Source organism: Amphiura filiformis, chromosome 9 (genome assembly GCF_039555335.1).
Source record: "Amphiura filiformis chromosome 9, Afil_fr2py, whole genome shotgun sequence".
NCBI lineage: Eukaryota > Metazoa > Echinodermata > Ophiuroidea > Amphilepidida > Amphiuridae > Amphiura > Amphiura filiformis.
This window is the reverse complement of record NC_092636.1, coordinates 54,830,079-54,850,973: the sequence shown is the minus strand read 5'-3', so window position 1 is coordinate 54,850,973 and position 20,895 is coordinate 54,830,079. Positions and strand designations below refer to the sequence as shown.

The window sequence follows — 20,895 nt, the reverse complement described above, 5'->3', positions numbered from 1 at the left end:
TCCCTGTCGGCATCAAACTAGCAACACCAGAAAGTGATCAACCTGCGCTTCATGTGACTTGTATTCATGACATATCATTTAAAATACACAAATGTGCCAGAAAAGTATTTTATATTTTATTTTCTTTGCCAATAAACTATTTCAATGTCCCACAGAACTTAAACATGAGAAAAATAAACAAATGTACACAAAAATTTAAAATTTGCTCCAGAGATAGGATGTTGTTCAGTTTTGAGATAGGAAACCTATGAGAGTAGATTTCAAATGGAGTCACCCATTCAGGTAATTCCATTTGAAATTCACACTCCATGTGTAGAAGATTATGATTAAGGTATTTCTTCCATTGGGGGATTTCAACTGCCCATATGTAGTACTTCCACTCTATAGATTATATAAAACAAAAATAAGAAAGAGAAATATTTAAGACTATAACCTGTTGATATTACAACTTTTATCATTTCTTTCATCTGAGATTTACGATCAAATGTACTCACTCTGTTGAATAATTTTGTAAATCCTAAATAGCAATTATCAACCTAGCTGGGTCAGACATAGGATTTAGCAATTTTGGTGCAACATGATAGACACAATTTCATTAAATCCAGATGTATGGTTTTAATAATAAAAATTATTAAAGTCTTCTGAGTACATTTGTGCCAATTAGTTTCCTCCGATCTGATAGTGTGAAAATTGAGCTGTGAAGCTATGCAAGTAATGATAAAATTGTAACTATTCCGGTGGTGAATTGTATAAATATGGTGAAGTTAGAGCTTCGTTTGCGAGATTTCCGTAAAAGCTTCTAAGTTAATTAGAACACAATTTGCTTCAATTAGATTATTTGCAAGCGTTGAATTGTCAATGGATAAAAAATCCATGTCCTTGCTGACAGTTTTGCCTTTCAATTTTGACTTTTTAACTCAAATATTACAGGTTGAAACATGTGTAGACCTTACAAATCCAGGCTGAAAATATTTAGTTCTGCTGAAAAAAAAACCCACTTGACATTTTGTGATGATGAACAGTAGGTTACACAGCAAGAGGTGTAAATGAAAACAAGATCTTCAAAGGAGTATGTGTTATCTTATATTTGTCATTTACAAGGTTTAGTCACAAATGATTTCATCTATAGTATCATGATTAGCCACATGAGAGCTACCGGCCAAATTATCATCATTTAAAACTATTTTAATTGATTACAACAAAGTGTATGTAATTTATTGAGCTAATCGGAGATAGTGTAAGAATAGTGGATTAAGCTTAAAATTACAAAGATATATAAAAGCTCTATTTTGATTGGCTACTTGGATGATAATAGCATGCAATTAACCAATAACAGACATTGTAAGAAAGCCAGTGACCACGTGGTTAAGCTATCCCTTTAATCCTCTATATGTCATATACAGAGTTGCCATATGCATACACCATTGGGCTTCTTATCAGCGTGTGTCTGGAAACTTAAAGGCACTATCAATATAAAAATCTAAAAAATCATTTAAAAAAATTGCATTTTTTGGAAGAAGTATAGGTCTATAAGTATATAAGTCAATGATGACGGTCTGTCCATAAGGACACTTACATCACCATGCAACTGAATGTAGCATCACATCTTCACTGCACAGCTGTTTTTCCCTTTTTGTAGATTTTTCATATGAAAATAAACCCTACTTAGACTTTCATAGCCATACTCTTCACCTATAAACCTATTCTTACAAATTTCAATTGTTTTTGAAACTTTTGTGAGACTTTCACAAAGATCACTGATAGTGTCTTTAAATATATGCCAGATACGTTGCCAGACTCATACAGACAAAAGTTATTAAAAGTTAGAATGGTGCATTAGGACTTAAATAATTCATACAACTTGTAAATGGCAAGTGTGAAACAGTTTAATACGATAAGGGCAAAATGTGACATTTAGCTCAAAAGAAGTTAGGTTAAAAGCCCGGTTAAAAGAATGTAAGCTATTATTTTCATGCCAACCTGTTAGTCAAATGCGGAAATCATCCTTAAGTTTATGAATGTGAGCATGCAGTCGACATTTGGGTTAGCCATCCCGGTTAGCCATTAACATTTCCAGAAGGAGTTTGCCTGCGTTGTTTGAAGTGTTATAATGACAAAACACATGATCCATTGTTTGACCTATTTATGGTACTTGATCGATTTATGGAGCGGTTAGGCAATACATTTAGTAGAAAAAAAAAAAATCAGTGTGTACCCCCTTAAGTGAGTTTTTTAGAACACATCAACATTGCTATCAAATATTGTTTTTCCTCTGAGCCTATATTCTTTGTAAATATGTAGAAATAATAAAAGCCAAAGTGGGTCAGAAATGGCAGCCCTGCTGTCTAATTTGGAACTGACAGTGGCAAGTAATGCTTAAAGTGTGGTTGTGGCAAAGTATTGAAACTTATGGAAATTACCAAAGCTATACACTTTATAGATTAAGTCCTGTGTCCCAGGTGTTTGTGTTTATGCAAAGTATTGAAACTTATGGAAATCACAAAAGCTCTTATATGCACAAAAGAGTTAGACTGGTTCTAAAGTTAGACCTGGTCTAAATGGAATTTAGTACCAGGAGAAAGGACATTTTCCTTTACATTTTCTTTAGTTATTTTGTGTTATTTTTGAACTTTGCATTTAAATCTTTAAAATTTGCTAGCTACTCTAGGAAGGAAATAAGAATAAAGGACCATTCCTGATGGAACTAAATTTCACTTAGACCATTTCTTACTTTAGACCCGGTGTAACTCTTTTGTGCATACGGACCTTATCAGTAGATCAAGTCCTGCGTTGTCTTGTGTCCCAGGTGTTTGTGTTTATGCAAAATATTGAAACTTATGGAAAACAAAAGCTTTTATACACTTATAGATCAAGTCCTGCATTGTCTTGTGTCCCGGGTGTTTGTGTTTATGCAAAATATTTTAACTTATGGAAAACAAAAGCTTTTATACACTTGTAGATCAAGTCCTGTGTTGTTGTGTGTCCCAGGTGTTTGTTTTTATGCAAAATATTTCAACTTATGGAAATCACAAAAGCTCTTATACACTTATAGATCAAGTCCTGTGTTGTCTTATGTCCCATGTGTGTTGTGTTATGGCTTATAGACGAAAAATTGGCAACACTGTTTTGTATATATCTCTTTATTTCCATTTTGACAGTCTGACACAGGATACATACATGGGCGTAGGCTAACCCATTACTTCCAAAACAACTCGGATTTACCCACTTTCCCCTTTATTGAATTCAATGACTAACTTTTGCAGTCTTTGCACCTGTCATATTGATTGGGACATAAACCCTGAAGTATATGTTGGCTCCACTTTTGTTGAGAAAGTGAATCCAAATGCTGACATAATGTTACTGTAGTTTGAGAAACCGATGACTTTAGGAAAGATTGACAACAATTATACGTAGGGCCCCATATCCAGGATAGAATTTTGGTGTGGGGGGAGATGTGGAATTTATATATAAGTTTAACAATAAGTATAGGACCTTCACACTTTTTTGTTAGTTTTTTAACATTTCCTCTATAAAAAAAAGTGATTTTTTTTCTTTTAAAATAGAGCTTTTGGAGCACTTGAGCTGCTCGATGGGCCAGTTGTGAACTGAATTGCAAAAAACAAAACAAAAATCCAAAATGAATCCAAGCATATTAAAAGTATCAAGGGCTGATCCAAAAAGAAAGAAAAAAATTTTTTGGACAAATGTTTAGGCAATTTTGACAAATTTTGTGGGAAAAAATTCTACTCCAAAGGGAGGGGGGGACTGGGGCTCTCCCAGAATGGCCATTAGAGTTACATTTGCTATCAAATATATCTTGAGTAGACCACCTCCTTTTCAAAAACCTGAACCTACTCCTGGCTGTTGTAATGTGATATAGAGGAGATGGATCATTCTTCAAAATTGAAAGGCAATTTTAATGTCAAAGCAAGCATGAAACATGAACCAACTTTGAAAAACCATGTGGGCGGGAAGAAATTCCCAGTTGTGGTTTGTTCCCCTTTACTAATGGGCCATGACCAACATGGTCCCAAGTGCGAAACAAACTGGAAGTTCATGTACTAGTGAGTTGAGCGGCCTTCATGCGCACACATGCATGCAAGTGCAAGCATTCATGTGTTGTAAAGAGCTAGGCCATGTCATCTCCCTGCATGTTACAGGTTGTAAGGTATCTTGTGGCAGAATGTTTGTAACTTGTGTCCTATGACTAAGTGTGTCCTGGGAGAGTGTGTTCTGTATTTTCAAGCTATATCCTGGGATATCCTGGGAAGGGGGAAATCTTGGATGGGAATTTGTGGCTACGATTTTGAAAACTCACCTTGACAGTACACCAATTTGACAAAGGAAATCATAATCACTCCAAAAGTTTGCCAAAATTCTGTAATGTTTTCACATATTTGCTAAAAAAATGTGTATTTGGTGAACCAAATGATTGCTTTAATATGCACTACTGAAATAATAGGTGTGATATCAGGCTAGAATATTCATGATATTAGTTGCTTCAAGTGATTTACATGACATTTACAATACATTTAACCATTTAAGCATACTTCTTTTACAGCAAATACTGTTCAGTACAAATATATGTTTTGTTGGTTCACCTGTAAGAACCTTTTCCGGTTCTACTTGGAACCTTTTTCTCAAAGTATACAAGTCACTAAGAGAACTGAACACTTTGAATAGGTTATATTTAGTGACATTTAAATATAGGGAAAGAGTTCCTAGCGCTGTTCCATATTTGATGTTAAGTGATTGTGATTGGCCATGTAGTGCACCCTTCTAAATGATGCATGTTTCTTTTTCCAACAATTATTAGAGTTTTTGGATAAATATTTATTATTTGACCATTCTGTCAGCTCCATCCGTTAAAAATCAGCCATTTGCTTTAAATCACAAAATATTAGGGATTATAAGAGTGGCAATTAAACAAGCCAATTATATTTCAATATGAAGGTTGGATCTAATATAGTATAAGCGTGACATTGAGTCGGCATCCAACATAAACATGTAACAAAGTCAATTAACCCTTAAATTGGCCTTGCGCGTCATACACTTTGGTTATTTTTGGCGGATGAAACATAATATTGTATGTGTTACCCTCCGTTGCTATATCAAGCAAAAAATATTGTTAGTGGAATTAATTGTTTCCTTTTTTTTTAATAGTTACAGAGCATATAATGGGTAGTAGTTATGGTAAATCTGTTCCTGTATAGTATAAAGAAGTACATTGATTGAATGACCTTGATCTAAGGCTATCAACTTTTCGGAATTGCAAGGCATGAGATTTGGTTGAACGAGGGGCGTCCTAGACGGAAATATTGTTTGCAGATTGAAATGGTTAATTGTTGACCCCTAATACGTTTTTGCCATGGGCTTGAGAATCTAAAAATGTGAAGCTCCATTAAATTGTGTGAAGCTGTAACTGACTCCTCCAAAGCTCCAACATTGACTAAAATGTAAAATTGTACCCTAATTATTAGAGCACTTTGGATCGCAAAAAAATCTGATTTTTGATGATTTTTTAGATTTCCTGATTTGGCGAATCATTGATAGTGCCTTTAAATGGGAAAAGGAAAGGTTACCAGCAAGTGATATTTAATTTGAGGAAGCTTATAATTAGCAGCTTCAAATAAAAATGAAATGTGAAAAGCAGCTGAATGGGAGGCATGGATTCAACACTAAGCATCTCAAACATGATCATAGGTCAGGGCACAGTTCCTTAATCCCAATAGACTTCTACAGTCATAAAATGATCTTTTCATGTGTTGGGTACCAAAACTCATCCTCCTTAACTCAAGGTCAACTTTAAGGTATGAATTGTTGAATAGAGGTTAGTGAACTTTCAATAGGAGATGAGACTAATGCGTTTCATTGTGAAACATGTGTCTTCTTGCTGCATGGAAATCAGTTTGAGCAGGAAAAGTAAAAATAATAAACTCACATTTCATTTGATTATAATTAAATTATGACAAATGTGAGTAATAGATGTTACATTGGAAAGTGTACTCTGATCAGTTTTAAAAGTGAGGGTTATGTATCCTACTTTTCGTCATACAGGGTACAAGGACTTTCACATTATAGAGGCATGTGATGGGGCACACATTTGATTTTGGTTATAATTGCATAGAATATAATGGCATCAATGTACTTAACTGTAATTGCATTTTAAACCTAACCTAACCTAAACTCACTTTACCCTAACTCTCAAATAACAAAAAGAGTTTAGAATCTGATATTCTCTACTGCTACTTCTCATGTTGTATTGTAATGTTGGTGCAATCCTCAGCCACATAGCAGAGTGGTTTCATGGTACTGACATCTCGAAATACCATCCATCATATGACTTGATATCTCAAACGTTAGGGCACTGGACTCTGAATCCAGATGGCACCAGTTCAAATCCCACTATGGCAAATTTTCTTGCTCCCTTAACTCTTAAAGATACAGAACGTTCAACAAATTGCAATATTTTGTGTTTAGCTCTGGCAATGGCTGCTTCACTCAACAACTGAGTAATGCAATTCATATTAATTGTTAACAATGATTATTCTTTTTTTGTTCATGACAGGTCCTACTATTGGTCGTGGTGCATTTGGTAAAGTGATGAAAGCAGCAGCATTTGGCATCAGTAAAAAGGCAACATGTACAACAGTAGCTGTGAAGATGTTGAAAGGTAAGGTACCATTTGACATCATGTGATTGTTGGTTTGAACAATAAAGGTTTCATTAGTTCATAGTATTCATTGACTTTTTGGGAACAGCCCATTAGTCTAAGGGTGAAGGGTCAGTAGTGAGAAATGGGTTAACATGAGTGTTTAGGGCATTTTTATGTTATGATTAGGGTTAGGGCCGTTAGGGTAAGCATTAGGGTTAGGGTATATGTGTTATAGGATTAGAGTTATGGTTAGGTTTAGGTTAGGATAAAGGTTATGTTTAGGGTTAGGATTGGTGTATATATTATAAGGTATGGTTAGGGCAATGTTTATGAAAACAAGACAAAAAGTAGTGATATCAATTTTCATTATCAAGTGGAATATCATACTTTATGCTGATTGAGATATCTAAAAAAATCAAACAGTTTCTATTACTAACATTTATTTTGGTACTTGCAAAGAAAACTTTGTTATTGTGATCAGAATTCTATCTTGATTATGATTTATTCATAAAACCAGGCATGAGATTTTCCAGTGGAAACACTGGAATCATACTTTTGTAATGTCAAAAGTATCGCAATTTTTTTTTAATTTTCAGCCCCTTTTCAGGTGTTTTTGAACAATTGTGTGTGCTTTTCCAGCTTTTTTGACAATTTGTAGACTTTTTCATGAATGTGTAGTCTCACGCCTGATAAAACATGTGCTTCAATTACTGATGTACGTTAGGTCAACTTCATTACTCCTTTGCAAATCACTCAGGACCAGTTTGATGTACCATATTGAGTTGTATTTTTATCAAGGAAATTATCAAAATGTTCATTCCTTTTTGATTGGGTACTTTAATCATTCTCATTGTAATTAAAAAGCTTTATGATGTGTTAGCTACTTTTAACATTGATAGTGTATTTTGCTGTTAGGTTTTGATTGACACAATTTATTATGTGACTACTTTTAACATTAATAGTGTATTTTGCTGTTAGGTTTTGATTGACACAATTTATTATGTGACTACTTTTAACATTAATAGTGTATTTTGCTGTTAGGTTTTGATTGACACAATTTTATTATGTGTAATTGATACTTAAAAATGTTCAATCTATAAGTTCATGGATTTGCAATTCCATGAAGCATGTTTGAAAGTAATCTTGAAAACAGATTGTCCTTGTGTAGTGTCATTATCTGTTCATTGGATATGTTTGAGAGTTTCACTTGAGTGAAAAGGAGAGTGAGGTGGTAGTGCAAGAATCCCATATCTGCAATAGCTGCCATACATGTATTTGACAATTTCTGCATTCTATATTGTACACATGACTTCAGGCAGCTATTGCAGATAGGACAATCTTTGCACACAACCCTAAATGCAGTAATTAATACTTTTTTAACTATATATTGAGGTGGTAGTGCAAGAAGCCTCTATATATATGCAATAGCTGCCATATAAACATTTGAAAATTTCTGCATTCTATATTGTACACATATGACACATAGCAGCTATTAGAGATAAGGCGTTCTTGTACGATAAACCCCTCGATATGATATCTGTAAGCTGAAGGTCAAACATTTGTCTCATACAAGTAGAACTAGTGGGCTGATCCTAACATTATTTTTGAATTGATTTATCAAGAAGATATTGTAGTATCATGTTTGCTTTAGTTTGGTGATCAACATCCCCTAGTCATAAGGGTTGCTAGTCTGAAAGTTTGCTAGTAGCTTAAACCTCACTCTAACCCTAACTTTGGAATAGGATTAGTGAACCCATTTTACTTTCGGATTAGCGATCCTTATTGTCAGTCTAGCGATTAACAAGATTAGGACCAGTGGTTGGTCTCTGGTTTGGCTAATAGCAATATGATAAGCAATAATGAATCAATTAACCAAAAAATTCATCAATCAGGAATGGTTTAAATGTTACATATTGGGCGTAAAGTCCAGCATGAAGTATTGCTTGATTGAATGAAAATCATGTGTTCTTACCATCCCCTACAGAGGATGCCTCGAACATGAAATGAAAGCGCTGATGACAGAATTGAAAATGCTTATTCACATCGGACCTCATCTTAACATCGTAAATCTCCTAGGCGCTTGCACACGGAATGGTAAGTTGATAAGTGGTAAGTTATTTTTTTCTTTCTTTCTTGGAGTAGGGGTAGGGTTCAATTTAGACTAAATCATGAGTTAGAAATTCTCATGTGTGGGGAAAAGATTAATAATAATAGTAGATAAAAATAACAACTGCATGATGTTATCCCATAAGATTACTTAGGAGTAGCACTAATAACACATTTTGGGGCAGAAATAACAATTTAATGTTCAACTTGTTTGTTTGTTCAAATTCCAGAACTATTCATTATTGTTGAGTTCTGTTGCTATGGAAACCTCTCAGACTATCTTCGCAGCAAAAGAGAATGTTTTGTAGCAGAGGTTGATCCAAGTCTTCCAATGGCACCAATGGACACCAGTATGAACCAACAGAACAGCACACACAGTGTGGATGGGGTGTCTGTGGAAGAGGGCGATGATGATGTTTTGAATATGGAGATACAAAGACAGAACCATTGACACTGAAAGATCTGATTTGCTTCAGTTTCCAAGTTGTCAGAGGCATGGAATTCTTAGCTTCAAAGAAGGTAGGTCCTTGTTATGTTTTCCAAACTACAAGATAATCCTAAATCCTAAATTATAATAAACAAGGGGATATATACCCGGGGATATATAAAGGGCCATTATTGCCAAAGGATGCAATTGCAAGGTGCAATAAGATGAAGAAAGAATCAAAGGAGAAAAAAGGGACAACATGCAAGAAACTACAAAGACTGGAGATTGGAAAAGCACCTTTGTCCCTGTTTCCCTTGAACAAACTGTTTCATGCTTTCAAAAAGGTGTTTTTTTAAAGGTGAGATTGTACTAGTTTCTTTAAAAAAAAAGAGATTAGTCATGCTGACAAATAGAAGTTCCAACTGTGTCATTGTCAATGTATTGTATATCATTGATTTGTCAAGATAGGTCAGCTGTGCTAATCCAGTTGAAATCCATACACCCCATATGGAAAGACATGACCTTTCTTCCATACAGGGAGTGTGAATTGCTAATGGGGTTGCCTGAATAGGTGACTCCATTTGAAATCTGCACTCGCTATGTGGGAGATTAAGGTCATGTCTTCTATAGGGGGTGTATGGATTTCAACAGGAATAGGCCATATATCAGGGGAGAAGAAAGTTTTACAGATAGTGCAGTTGGTCTTTGTTCAGGTTGTAACATTTGGTTCCAGGTGTTGGGTTGACTCATTCATCATCATATCATCATAATTATGTCATAGTTTTGGCTCATATCATTGTGTAGTAATTATGCATCCAGGGTTCTAATGGGTACCACCAATGAGTCATGTTAAAAGTACATTGTATGCAGGCTAGTGTGATCTACATTGCGTGTCCATGTTGATGACATCTAGGATTGACTTGGAGGTTCTTAACAAATGCCCCATAAGGTACTCTTTGGCTTGCAATGCTGGTGAATTGGAAAACACACAGCAAGCAGCATATTGGCCCATATTGGCCTTCAAACATGTGGCACTCTGTGAACTGGTATTGTGCAAATTAAGTTGAGATGTTCCTGGTGGGCAAATGTTCACGCTAAGGTCCGTTGTATGGCGCGATTGGTGTAGAACTTAACAGAATTGGCACAAAAGCCTTCCAGGAAGAAAAGAGGTTTCAGTCCAATTTGCCATTCCCAATGGTCTTGTTGGCCCATCAACAAAATCCTTAGAGGGAACGGGAACAATAATTTTATGGAATTTGAAAGTAATTAAGGTAAATTTGCCAAATTCCAGACATTTTCTGCAAAAAAAACCCCAGTGAATAATTGGCACCTTTACAACCAAAATCTAAACCTAAAAGCCTGTAAATGCTATCCACACACCCATGCCCATCTTTCCAAAGAACCCACCTCACCTTGTATGTTTATGTACTATGTTGTAACATTGTCATGTCATTTTTGTTATGTGCAATGTTCTGTAAGATCAGAAACAAATCCCTCTGTTTACCGATGTGGATGCAGGCTTGAGAATCCAATTCCAAGTTAAGCCACATTATGTCATTTTAGTCTTACAATTTCAAACACATTAATGGCATTTTAGTCTGAGATTTCCGTCATGTCTTCAAAAGTAAAAATAACTTGTACTGCTCTTGTTATCTTTTGAAGTAGATGGCCTCAAGCATAACCATGGAGCTTTGATTTTGTGTTGCCAAAGTTTGCTGCTGTCAAAAAACTGGTCCCATGTTACCAAAACAAAACTTCCGAAAGACTAAAAATAAACAATTTTTGGCAAGATACCAAATGCTGTTGGACAAAAAAGTCATTGTCTCACACCACTTCATGGCAATTTTTGATTTTGATATCTGCAAGTCATTGTCATCATATTAAAATAAAAATTGACCTTAAAAATGGTATTTGTAATGATTGTTGAAAGAAATTATAAGCCAGGTAGTGCCCATCCCTGTCCCACAGGTATGGTGTAGAATGCAGCTGCAAAAGTCCCTCTGAAAGGACAGGATCAGTAGGAATAAGTCTACTGTGGACAATTTGATCATGTCACACACTATGTCCTGGGTGTCCGGGACTATGTCCTTACATTCTTTCTAAGCTGACAGGTAGGGTCTCAAACATTTGTGAGGACCCGGGGCGAGGACACAATATTTTAACCCCAATATTTTATATATTCATGCAATGACCCTGAATGTGTTGGTAAAAGAACTCATCCACAACCTGAGGTCAAATTTTGACCTATGATTGTGAAATATAGGTCAATGAATTGTACCATTGGAAATTGATTTGTGATAAAATAATGCTTTAGAAACTGACTTGAAATTGAAGAAACTTTTGAACATGTTGACAAAAGACACTGGCTAATGAATAGACAGTAGGGACAAAAAATCAAAATGTTGTTGGGCTAAAAGCTAAAAATATTAATAAAATTGAGCCTTGGGAGCAGAGAAATGACATTTTGTCAGATGATTGTGGAACGGGGATCTTTAGGAGCTGAGCCATGCATGCTCCAATTTGGGGTCAATTACCTCAACATTAAATGGCCATAGAATGGTTTAGATCATCTATATGGTTTCAGTAGCCTCAGAACCTCTGAACTTCAGAAAATTGGTATGGTTAGGATCCACAGTCATGGAGTATGTTTTGTCACAGGCATTTGTACCACTAGGGGCTAATGTTCAATACCCACAACAAAAAGGTCAGTTGGTCAAGTACACAGGTACATATAAGATAATGAACTAAGTCCTAAGAGGTTGCAATGTCTAGGATTTGTGTGAGTCCTGTGGAATATGTTTCATCATGTGTACCTGATGGCCATGTGTGTAACATGACTTCACCCTGAGGATGAAGCTACTTGACAACCAGCATCCTCTCCTGGGAACAACCAATGAATAATGTTGACTATTTTGATGAAACTTATTGCTACTGTTTGAAATCTTTTTTGAACCGCCAATCTAGCTCAATTCCCTGAGACTCTTAACACATCATATTTGTGTGCATGAAAGTCATGGATGAAGAGAAATGCTTTGGATTTGCCCATAGGATCTTCTTGTCTGGTCACCATTGGATTGGCATGGTTTCATGCATCAGGAATTTAGACCATTCAAATGACATCAAGTTACACTGTATATTAAAGGCACCTTTAAACATTAGGCTCAAAAAAGTATTAGTAACTCATTCCACCATGCTATAATAGAGTGCCCCTAGCAGAAATAACTCATACCACCATGTTATAAGAGACTGCCCCTAGCAAAGCACTTGTAACCGATTGTCAACATTTGAACATCAATTCTCATGTCACTTTCTGACTACTACATGATTCAGCCCTTTAAAGCTTGGCTGCACACAACAAGGTCATCTTTGGTAACTCATTCCACATCTGGGTCATATACTACCCCTAGCTTTATAACAAATGGGTCACCTCATGCAAAGAATCAGAATGTGAGGTTTTGCTGTCAAGAGACACTGGCATTGTTTTATTTAAGAGGGACAAGTACAACTTATGTGTTGAGTCATTCAGAAGTAGTTTCAAATTAGTAAAAGTGGAATTCCAGGTTCATCAACAAAGCCAATGTCACATTGCCATTTTGTCATACCAGGTCAGAGACATGACTGGTGGTTTGGTCATTTGATGGTGATTGGCAAGGAAAGTGTTCCCTCTGTGTGTGATAGCATCCATAAAACTAAAACAGATATGGGCACTCTTAATAGCTTCATTTCTATATGACATTGGTGCAACCTCAACCATTGTTTCTGTTTTGCACACAAATTAAAGAGACAAAGCCAAAAAAATAGAGACTTTTATAAGAACTTCCTAGACATACAATTAAATTGATTTCTATGCTGGGTTATTCAAGCACAAATATGATCTAATGATGATAATCTTATGTAAGATTTTGTTTGAATTGAAATGGTTTGTGGAAATACTAATGGGTATTTAGCCTGAAGGCCGAAAAACTTGCTGAAAGGATAATACACTCACAAGGGAAATAAATCACCAACATGCCCTGTAGGCTGTAGCATGTAGCTATGCTAAATGGCCGCTTGGCATTTGCTAATGTGGTAAAACTTATCTTGTGAGATTGAAACCATCTTTATCATTGACAGACATATTGAAACAATTTATAACAGTTTTTGGTCTGTGAACGCAACGAAAAAATTATAAAATGTAGTAATGGCAAATTTTGATAATAGAATCATACATTTGTGAATTTTAAAACTTATTCACATGATTTCACGCTTCAGCATGTTCATCTATCAGCTCCTTTTGCCAAACCTTCGCCAAACATGTTGTCAAATGTTTGGCAAAAGCAGTTGTGTATACTTTGGTTCTCATCAAGTTCAGTGGTAACATCAACTGCCTGTTTACGCATGTGTGTACGCTCTGCTTGATTATGCACACAATTGGATACTGCAACCTGTCAAATACACACACACACACATCACTACCGAAATTGAGATGAACCAAAGTTTAGATGAGCAAAACATATATGAGAGTTTTGGTCAACAATATTCAAAGCAATATCCTCACTACAATAAGCCCCCAAAACAGAACTCATAAACGCAAATTGACACGAAAGCTTCATTCCAATTTATTTCATCCAAAACGGTCCTGTCATACACCTTCCCCAATCAAACACATTTCTCTTGCATTTGATCATCTTCTACTCTTCCCTAGAAAAAATCATTATAATACCAAATCTATACACCATGCCATATCTCGTCCAAGCTCACATTGGGCACCCCATTCCTTTTTTAAAGGAATTTTTATTCACTGAGCCACTGCTTCGACTAAACTGCTGCATTCTATAAGGTATAGCCTATGTCCAAACCAATACTCACCTGGTTCATGTACTTTTCAGCTTTTGAGCACAGAGGTAACCTACCCTTTTATCATGACATTTTATATTACCTAGTGTATTTAGTTAAAAGAATAGTCCATGACAGGTTAATTTCACCACCTGTTAAGTAGAGATTCCCACCTGACACCCATGACTTCATTGATTAACAGAGTCTATATCAAAGTATCTGCCTAACATGCTTATTGCTGAGCCTTATAGAACCTGCATCTCTTGGGTCTGACATAAAATATAAGATTCAACTTGCATTTCTTCACAGAAGTGTCTTTATTGCTCAAACATGACAATCACAAGACTGTACAGGGTGGGACTTAGTTACATGCAACACAAGTGTCATAGGCAATTCAACTGGTGTTTGAGGTGATAATATTATATACACTGTGAAATCTACCCAGTAAATCATACTTTGTACTATGCTATATGTTGCTTGGAAGGTCTTTCTCGGTTTTATATTTACAGGTTGTAATGCTACCAGGCCCTTTTCTTTCTTTTTTTGGGGGGGGGGTGTATAATATTATGTTAAAGTGGGCCATTTAGTGGGGGTGTTGTAGTATTATGTTAAAGTGAACTTGGAACTATGAGACCTGAAACTTTTCCTCTTTTTAGCTGATTTCAACTTTTTTATTCCTGAAATCATAGATTGTAAAATCTATGCTGAAATTATGCATTATTTGTTATATTTTCAGCCTAATTTGAGCTTTTTTTAATGATTTTGCACTATTTTCCTCTTTTTTAAAGCATTTTCCTCTTTTTTCACAAAATAATGGTCAGCTTCAGGTCTGAACTATCTTATGATGAAGTGCAAGTTTATATACTATGCTCAAAGCATTCCAATTTAGTCACACCAAACTTCTGACCAATATTATAAAGTACATCAATAGGTCAGAGTAAATAAATATATGATTATTAAAACAACATAAACTGTCTGTGTTACTTCTGTATGGGAGGAGACAGGAATTTGTAAATTTACACAAACTATACAAAAATAGCATATTCTTTGTTTGCTTTACTTGGGGACAGAGCTTGCATTTCATCCTCAAAATCCTCTACGATTTGGTAAAAGGTGTTTTAATTTAAATAATTTGACCAGCCTGATTTTCAAGATGTTTGTATTATGAATATTGTAGATATTTGTGGCCAGATTAGGCTATTCTGTCAAAAATCTATACCACCCCTGTGGAAGATTTAAGAAATGTCAACATAGGGGGAGTATAAATTTCAAATGGAATGAATACATTAGGCCATTTGAATTTCACACACCCTCTGAGAAAGATTCAACCTGATTCTTCCACAGAGGGAAGCTGAGTTACAAATGGAGCTGCCTAATATGAATAGCTATGAATTCATATTCCTTCTGTGGAAGATATTTCCCAAAATTTTCAACAGGGGTGGAATATGGAATAGCCCATTAGCGTCTTGGATGATAAATATGGTCAACGTTACATTTCGGATGCTAAATATTATGTTTAGAACCTTGAGACAAATTTACATCATGTCATTGACTTCCTATATATCTCACCTCATTTGATAACTGTTATTCATACTAGCAGGAAATATTATCTTAGGCAAGTGAAATAAGACTTAAGAAATAGGCTGCAGATTAATGGGTTACCATGGTTTTACACCATACTTATAAGTGTCATTTGACTTACCTTAGGGAGTTGACATTTCCTGAAAAAAGGTTTCAATTATGTATCATTTTGACACAAAAATGTTAAATTTCAACTGATAATATTGTATTACTCGATTGAAAGGGATTTCAACTATAGCAAGTTGGTCTCCTGGTGCAGGGTGGCACTAAGCTGTTTGATTTGATATAAGTTGTCTTACTTCATCTGCGAGTGTTTTCATCAATGTGCGGAACAAGTACATCCCAAGAGAGAAATAATGCACAAAAGACGCAGAAGGCATGTTCACAGGGTTATAAAATTCCTGAAGATCAGTATAATTGAGAATTGTGATTTCTAAGTCAATCCCCGACTGCATGTCCACACAGCTCCATTGAAGACTGGAATCAGCTCTGGAAGTACAACTGGAAACTTACAATGACATATCTAATAGCATGCTGAATTGAACCTTATTAAATATATTTTAAAGGTAACCGGTTAAACTGAGTACTCAGAGAATGGCAAAATGTCTCGTTCACATGACAGTAGCACTCAAGGATAACTCGTTGAAATTGCAAAAAATCCTACATTTTTTGCTCATAAATTTGAGGACAAACTTAGGGATTGGAATCCTCAAGACCGTTTACATGATTTCCGCATTTTTTTGCTTGAGAACCACTTTGCTTAAGCAAGCCTTCAATATGGATGTACCTATTGAGAGAAATAGGAATATTTGACAGAAAAAGGAGGGAAAAGAGAAGACAGAGAAGGAAAGGGAGAGAAATAGAAAGGAATATAGAGAGAAAGAGGGAGGTGATAGAGGGAGAAAGAGAGAGAGAGAGAGAACAAAAATGACCAATGTTTCTTTCCTTTTTTTCGTTTTCAGTGCATTCATAGAGACTTGGCAGCTCGTAATGTCCTGTTGACTGATGACAATGTGGTCAAGATTTGTGACTTTGGCCTGTCTAGAGATATTTACCATGATCCAGATTATGTCACAAAAGAAGGGGTGAGTAGTAATAATGTAGGCCTAGACATAAGGTTAAAAAAAGACCAGTTTTACGGGCCTGGCCAACCTAGATTTTGCATTTTGATTTTCTTTTTAATTGTGCTAAAATCATGTAAAATCTGCAGTTGTTTGGGAAAATGTGTTTCCTAAAAATCATCCAATTTTTGTCAGCTTTTTCAAGCTTTCAGTGATATTTTAGGGTCAATTTAGCCTTTGTCTGCTAACCAGTAAAACAGGGTTTTTTTTCTTAAGAAATATTTGAATAAACAAAGAGGTCTAGTTAAAACATTTAATCAAATGAGATCTCCACCATACTATTAAAAGATGAGAATAAACAAGGCAACAAACAAACACAAAACAACAAAGGAGGAATAAAAGAGTTTATTTGATCACCCTGTATATTAAGGCCAAAAAAGCATCCAACATTACCATATGTAACATGCCAAGAAAAGAGGACAAGTGCATTGCGGTGAGGAAAACTAGACATCCGTAGTAACATAATATTTCCCTTCTATCATCCCATTGTTGACTAGAAACATTTCTATAGCTAGTCACAGAAATTACCATTGACTTCCTCTGTAATTTGGTTGAATCCTGAGGTTATTCCACAGGGACATGAAGGTGGAAAACCATTTTGTTCCTGGAAATGCCTATAGAACATCCTCTCTTATTTAACCTAATTATGAGTGACTTTTTACATACATATCTAGCTGGCACACATATCAAATTAAATTAAATTTCATTTCTAACAAAATTTGAGCTTGGGTTAGAGGATTTATGAGAAGTGTGCGAAGAAAGCATCCCTTTAATACAAGAGTACAAGATACAATGTGCTCTATGAGTATTACTGGGTATGTGTGACAGTGATGGGTTACAGTCCCCCATGATTACTTTCATGTAGAAGGTATATAATATAAGATGTGCCTAATCTTGTGTTCTAATCTTTTTTTTAAATAAAGAAATCCTTAGAAATGGTCGATAATGCTACAGAACATTTTTGAAATAGTCACTTTTTTGTGAACACACAGAAATTATAACTTGAGATTGCAATGGTAAGGCAATGTTTCATATTGCAAAACTTATATAGTGTGTGACAATGATAATGCTATGGTCCCCTGTGTGGTTAATTCCATAAAGAAGGTACAGTATATAGGATGTGACATTTAAATGGGTCATATACCCTTAGAAAAATATTTTTGTCTTGTATGTAGACCACTCAAAGAGACAAGGGGTTTTGAGCATTGAAAACCCCCATCTTTCTGATAAAAAAGGCTTCTTTTAAGCATTTCCATAACCCTTTTGGGTTCTTCATATATAGAACCTCTTATGGTTTTACAAATATTAGAGGACCACTAAAGAAACTTTTAGGTAAGAGTGTATCATCACCTTTTCCTTTTTTTCCCTTTTTTGTTTTGTAAATCTTTAGAAGAGGGGTCATAAATACTTCAGAATATTTTTGAAATAGTTATTTGTTTTGTGAACACATGAAAATAATTTTGTTCCTTATAGATGGTCATTTCAAAGTTTTAATTTAAAGAGAGAAGCCAAAATGCTTCAGAATATGTTTGAAATGCTTATTTATGTTGTGAGCACAAGGAAATCAAAAAATAAAGAAGAAAATGGATCTATATTTGGATGAAAATACTTGAGTAAGCCAGCCAAATGATCTTTAGAAATTGTTGTTGGTTTCAAGTAGGCGTGGGCAATTATATGACTCCCAGAATAAAACCTTGTAACCCCTTTGGCTACAAAACAAGCATTTAATCAAAATAAGATACCTTATGAAACAAGTAAATCAAGTCTTGCTTTAAATATAACCTGTTTTGCATAACACTCCCTATGGTGGTTAGAGTATACCCAACCATTGCTCTTAAACATCAGCCCTAGTGACTTTATAGTGACATTAAGGTTTCCTCAACACTTATGTACAATTCTCATGCACAATTTGTTTTGCCAAAATACCCTAGCTGCTCATTATATTGGAAGAAAGCCAAGCCTATCTCCCACTTTCTTTTGACAAGATTTCCTCGTAAACTGGAAAAACGATTCCTTTCCAAACCTGGATTGTCATCATATCATCATATCCTTTGAATCTGAAATAAAGACATTGTCAACACGACACAAATTTCCTCTTAAATTAGTTAACTTATTTTGTTTACAAAACATAACAGAGACAGCAACTTATATCCCACAAGAAATATTATTATATTTTCAACTTTTAAATTTGAAGCAAGGATATTGTCAACACATATATGTTACAATGTCAGTGGTACATTTTTAAAGGGTTGCTTTCTCTCAACAATAAGACCTATTTTGCAATCGTCTATGTCAAGTGACGCCGGCAAACTAGTTAAGTGACTTAGTTATCAAGTAATTTCCTTCTGAATATCAGAACCCAACTCAATTTAACAAGCTTAAGTCACCAAATCAGTCTGAATTAGTATTTGACTCCATGATCACACATAGACTATCGCTTTCCTGATCATTTTAAAGAAGAAGAAGTTCCAATTTGATTGGGGCATTAGGCTTTCCAAATACATTCTATATAACTGTCTGAACGTTTGACCTTAAATTGAATTTAACAAGCTTAAATCACAGAATCAGACCTAATTATTGCTTGACTCCATCACAAATAGACCAATGCTTTCCTGGACATCTTAAACAAGAAGACGGCCCAAGTTGATTGGGGTATTAAGCTTTCCAAATACCTTCTATATAACTCATGTGAACTTTTACCTTTATATTGAATGACTTGTACCCCTGGCTTGCACCAATGATTAATGTATCCATGCATTTATCAGTGTCATCTTTTAGAGATACAATCGATAAATAAAACAACAAAGTTATCCATTAAAGTAGGGATAAAGTGAGAAATTGTTTTGAAGACCCTGTTTGAAGTGCGCCTGTTCTACGTGCAAAACGAAGCAGTTGTTGCAATATATTGGCTCTCCCATATTAGTCTGTGAGTCACTTCCGTAGGTTAGGCTAGGGTGTATTTGAAACTAACCATGCAGCTCAGTTTGATCATACAGCTAGGATGCTTGCTTGGACTAATGGACTAACTCAGGTTAGCATGCCACCTGTTAGGATTAAATGGATAGTGCTGGTTAACATAGAGGGCACTATCACTCATTTCTTCTTGGCAATACTCATGATTTTTTTTTTTTAATCCTGTTTCATTATAACCTGCTAGTGTTGCAGAATATTGGCAGTTAGATTCTTAATTCAGTGGTACTTCATATTTTAATATTGAAGAAAGGATATTAATATCATTATATGATAACTGTAACACTAAATTGACAAAAATGTTTTAGAAAACTATGAGGTGACTTAAAAACCAAAATTGGGACTTCCAAAAAATGCATTATGATCATATGTCATTTGGCTCCTAAAACAACAATTGATTTTGGAATTTTTAATCACAAGTTACTTTGTTTAAGATTTATATTTATTGTTTTATCTTAACAACATTTATTCATAGTGAGACTACCTTTTGAATAAGAGTGCTCAATTCCAAGAATGGAGAGCATATATTAAAAAAAAAAATCAAATTTCAGACCTTCCGGAATAGAAGTCGTTACTCTGAGTTTCACGCCAAAATTGATCGTCAGACGAGACAATCTCCTTTTGGCATGAAATTCAGAGTAATCCTTCTATTCTGGAAGCTCTAAACTTTGAATTATTGTTGTATGATATATCTTTGTAAGCCAGCATTATCAGATATACTGTACGTCTTACTAGCATTTTTATACTGTGAATAATTTTTGAATGTTTCAAAAAAGTTGAACTTTTGTAATTTTTTTACATAAAACAGTCTCTCCTAACTAGTAGCTTTGGTGAGGACCACCAGGGAGGACCATAAACAAGTCAAGTTTAAATAGCAAGACAAATTAATCTGTAAGCCTATATCTTTCTCAAGTCAGTAATTTAGATATTGTTTTTTATTGTATCTCTAAATGTAATGATGAGAAGTATATAAAAGTAGACACTTTCAGAAAGGAATTGATGCAAGGAATCCAACTAGCTTAACAGATACCTGCAAAAATGATATTGATTTTACTTGGCTGACTCAAGGAAGGTATACGGATTATATCTATAAAAGTCAGTAAAATATGATGATGGAAATGAAGCAATCACCAAATGTATTCCTGTTCTTGATTGAAATCCTCTTGCTCTGATTCTTGTCACCTTGAATCAAACATGAATAAACCATGTCATCTGTTTCA

The 20,895-nt window shown here is 35.0% G+C and overlaps 1 protein-coding gene across 1 annotated transcript in view; it reads left to right on the top strand.

Moving 5' to 3' along the window:
* Positions 1-20,895, top strand: part of LOC140160156 (vascular endothelial growth factor receptor 1-like) — a 165,380-nt gene that overhangs the window by 130,954 nt on the left and 13,531 nt on the right. The window contains 6 exon segments of the mRNA XM_072183432.1: positions 6,569-6,673; positions 8,640-8,651; positions 8,654-8,749; positions 8,992-9,174; positions 9,177-9,280; positions 16,547-16,669. Coding sequence (XP_072039533.1) covers positions 6,569-6,673; positions 8,640-8,651; positions 8,654-8,749; positions 8,992-9,174; positions 9,177-9,280; positions 16,547-16,669 — 623 coding nt within the window.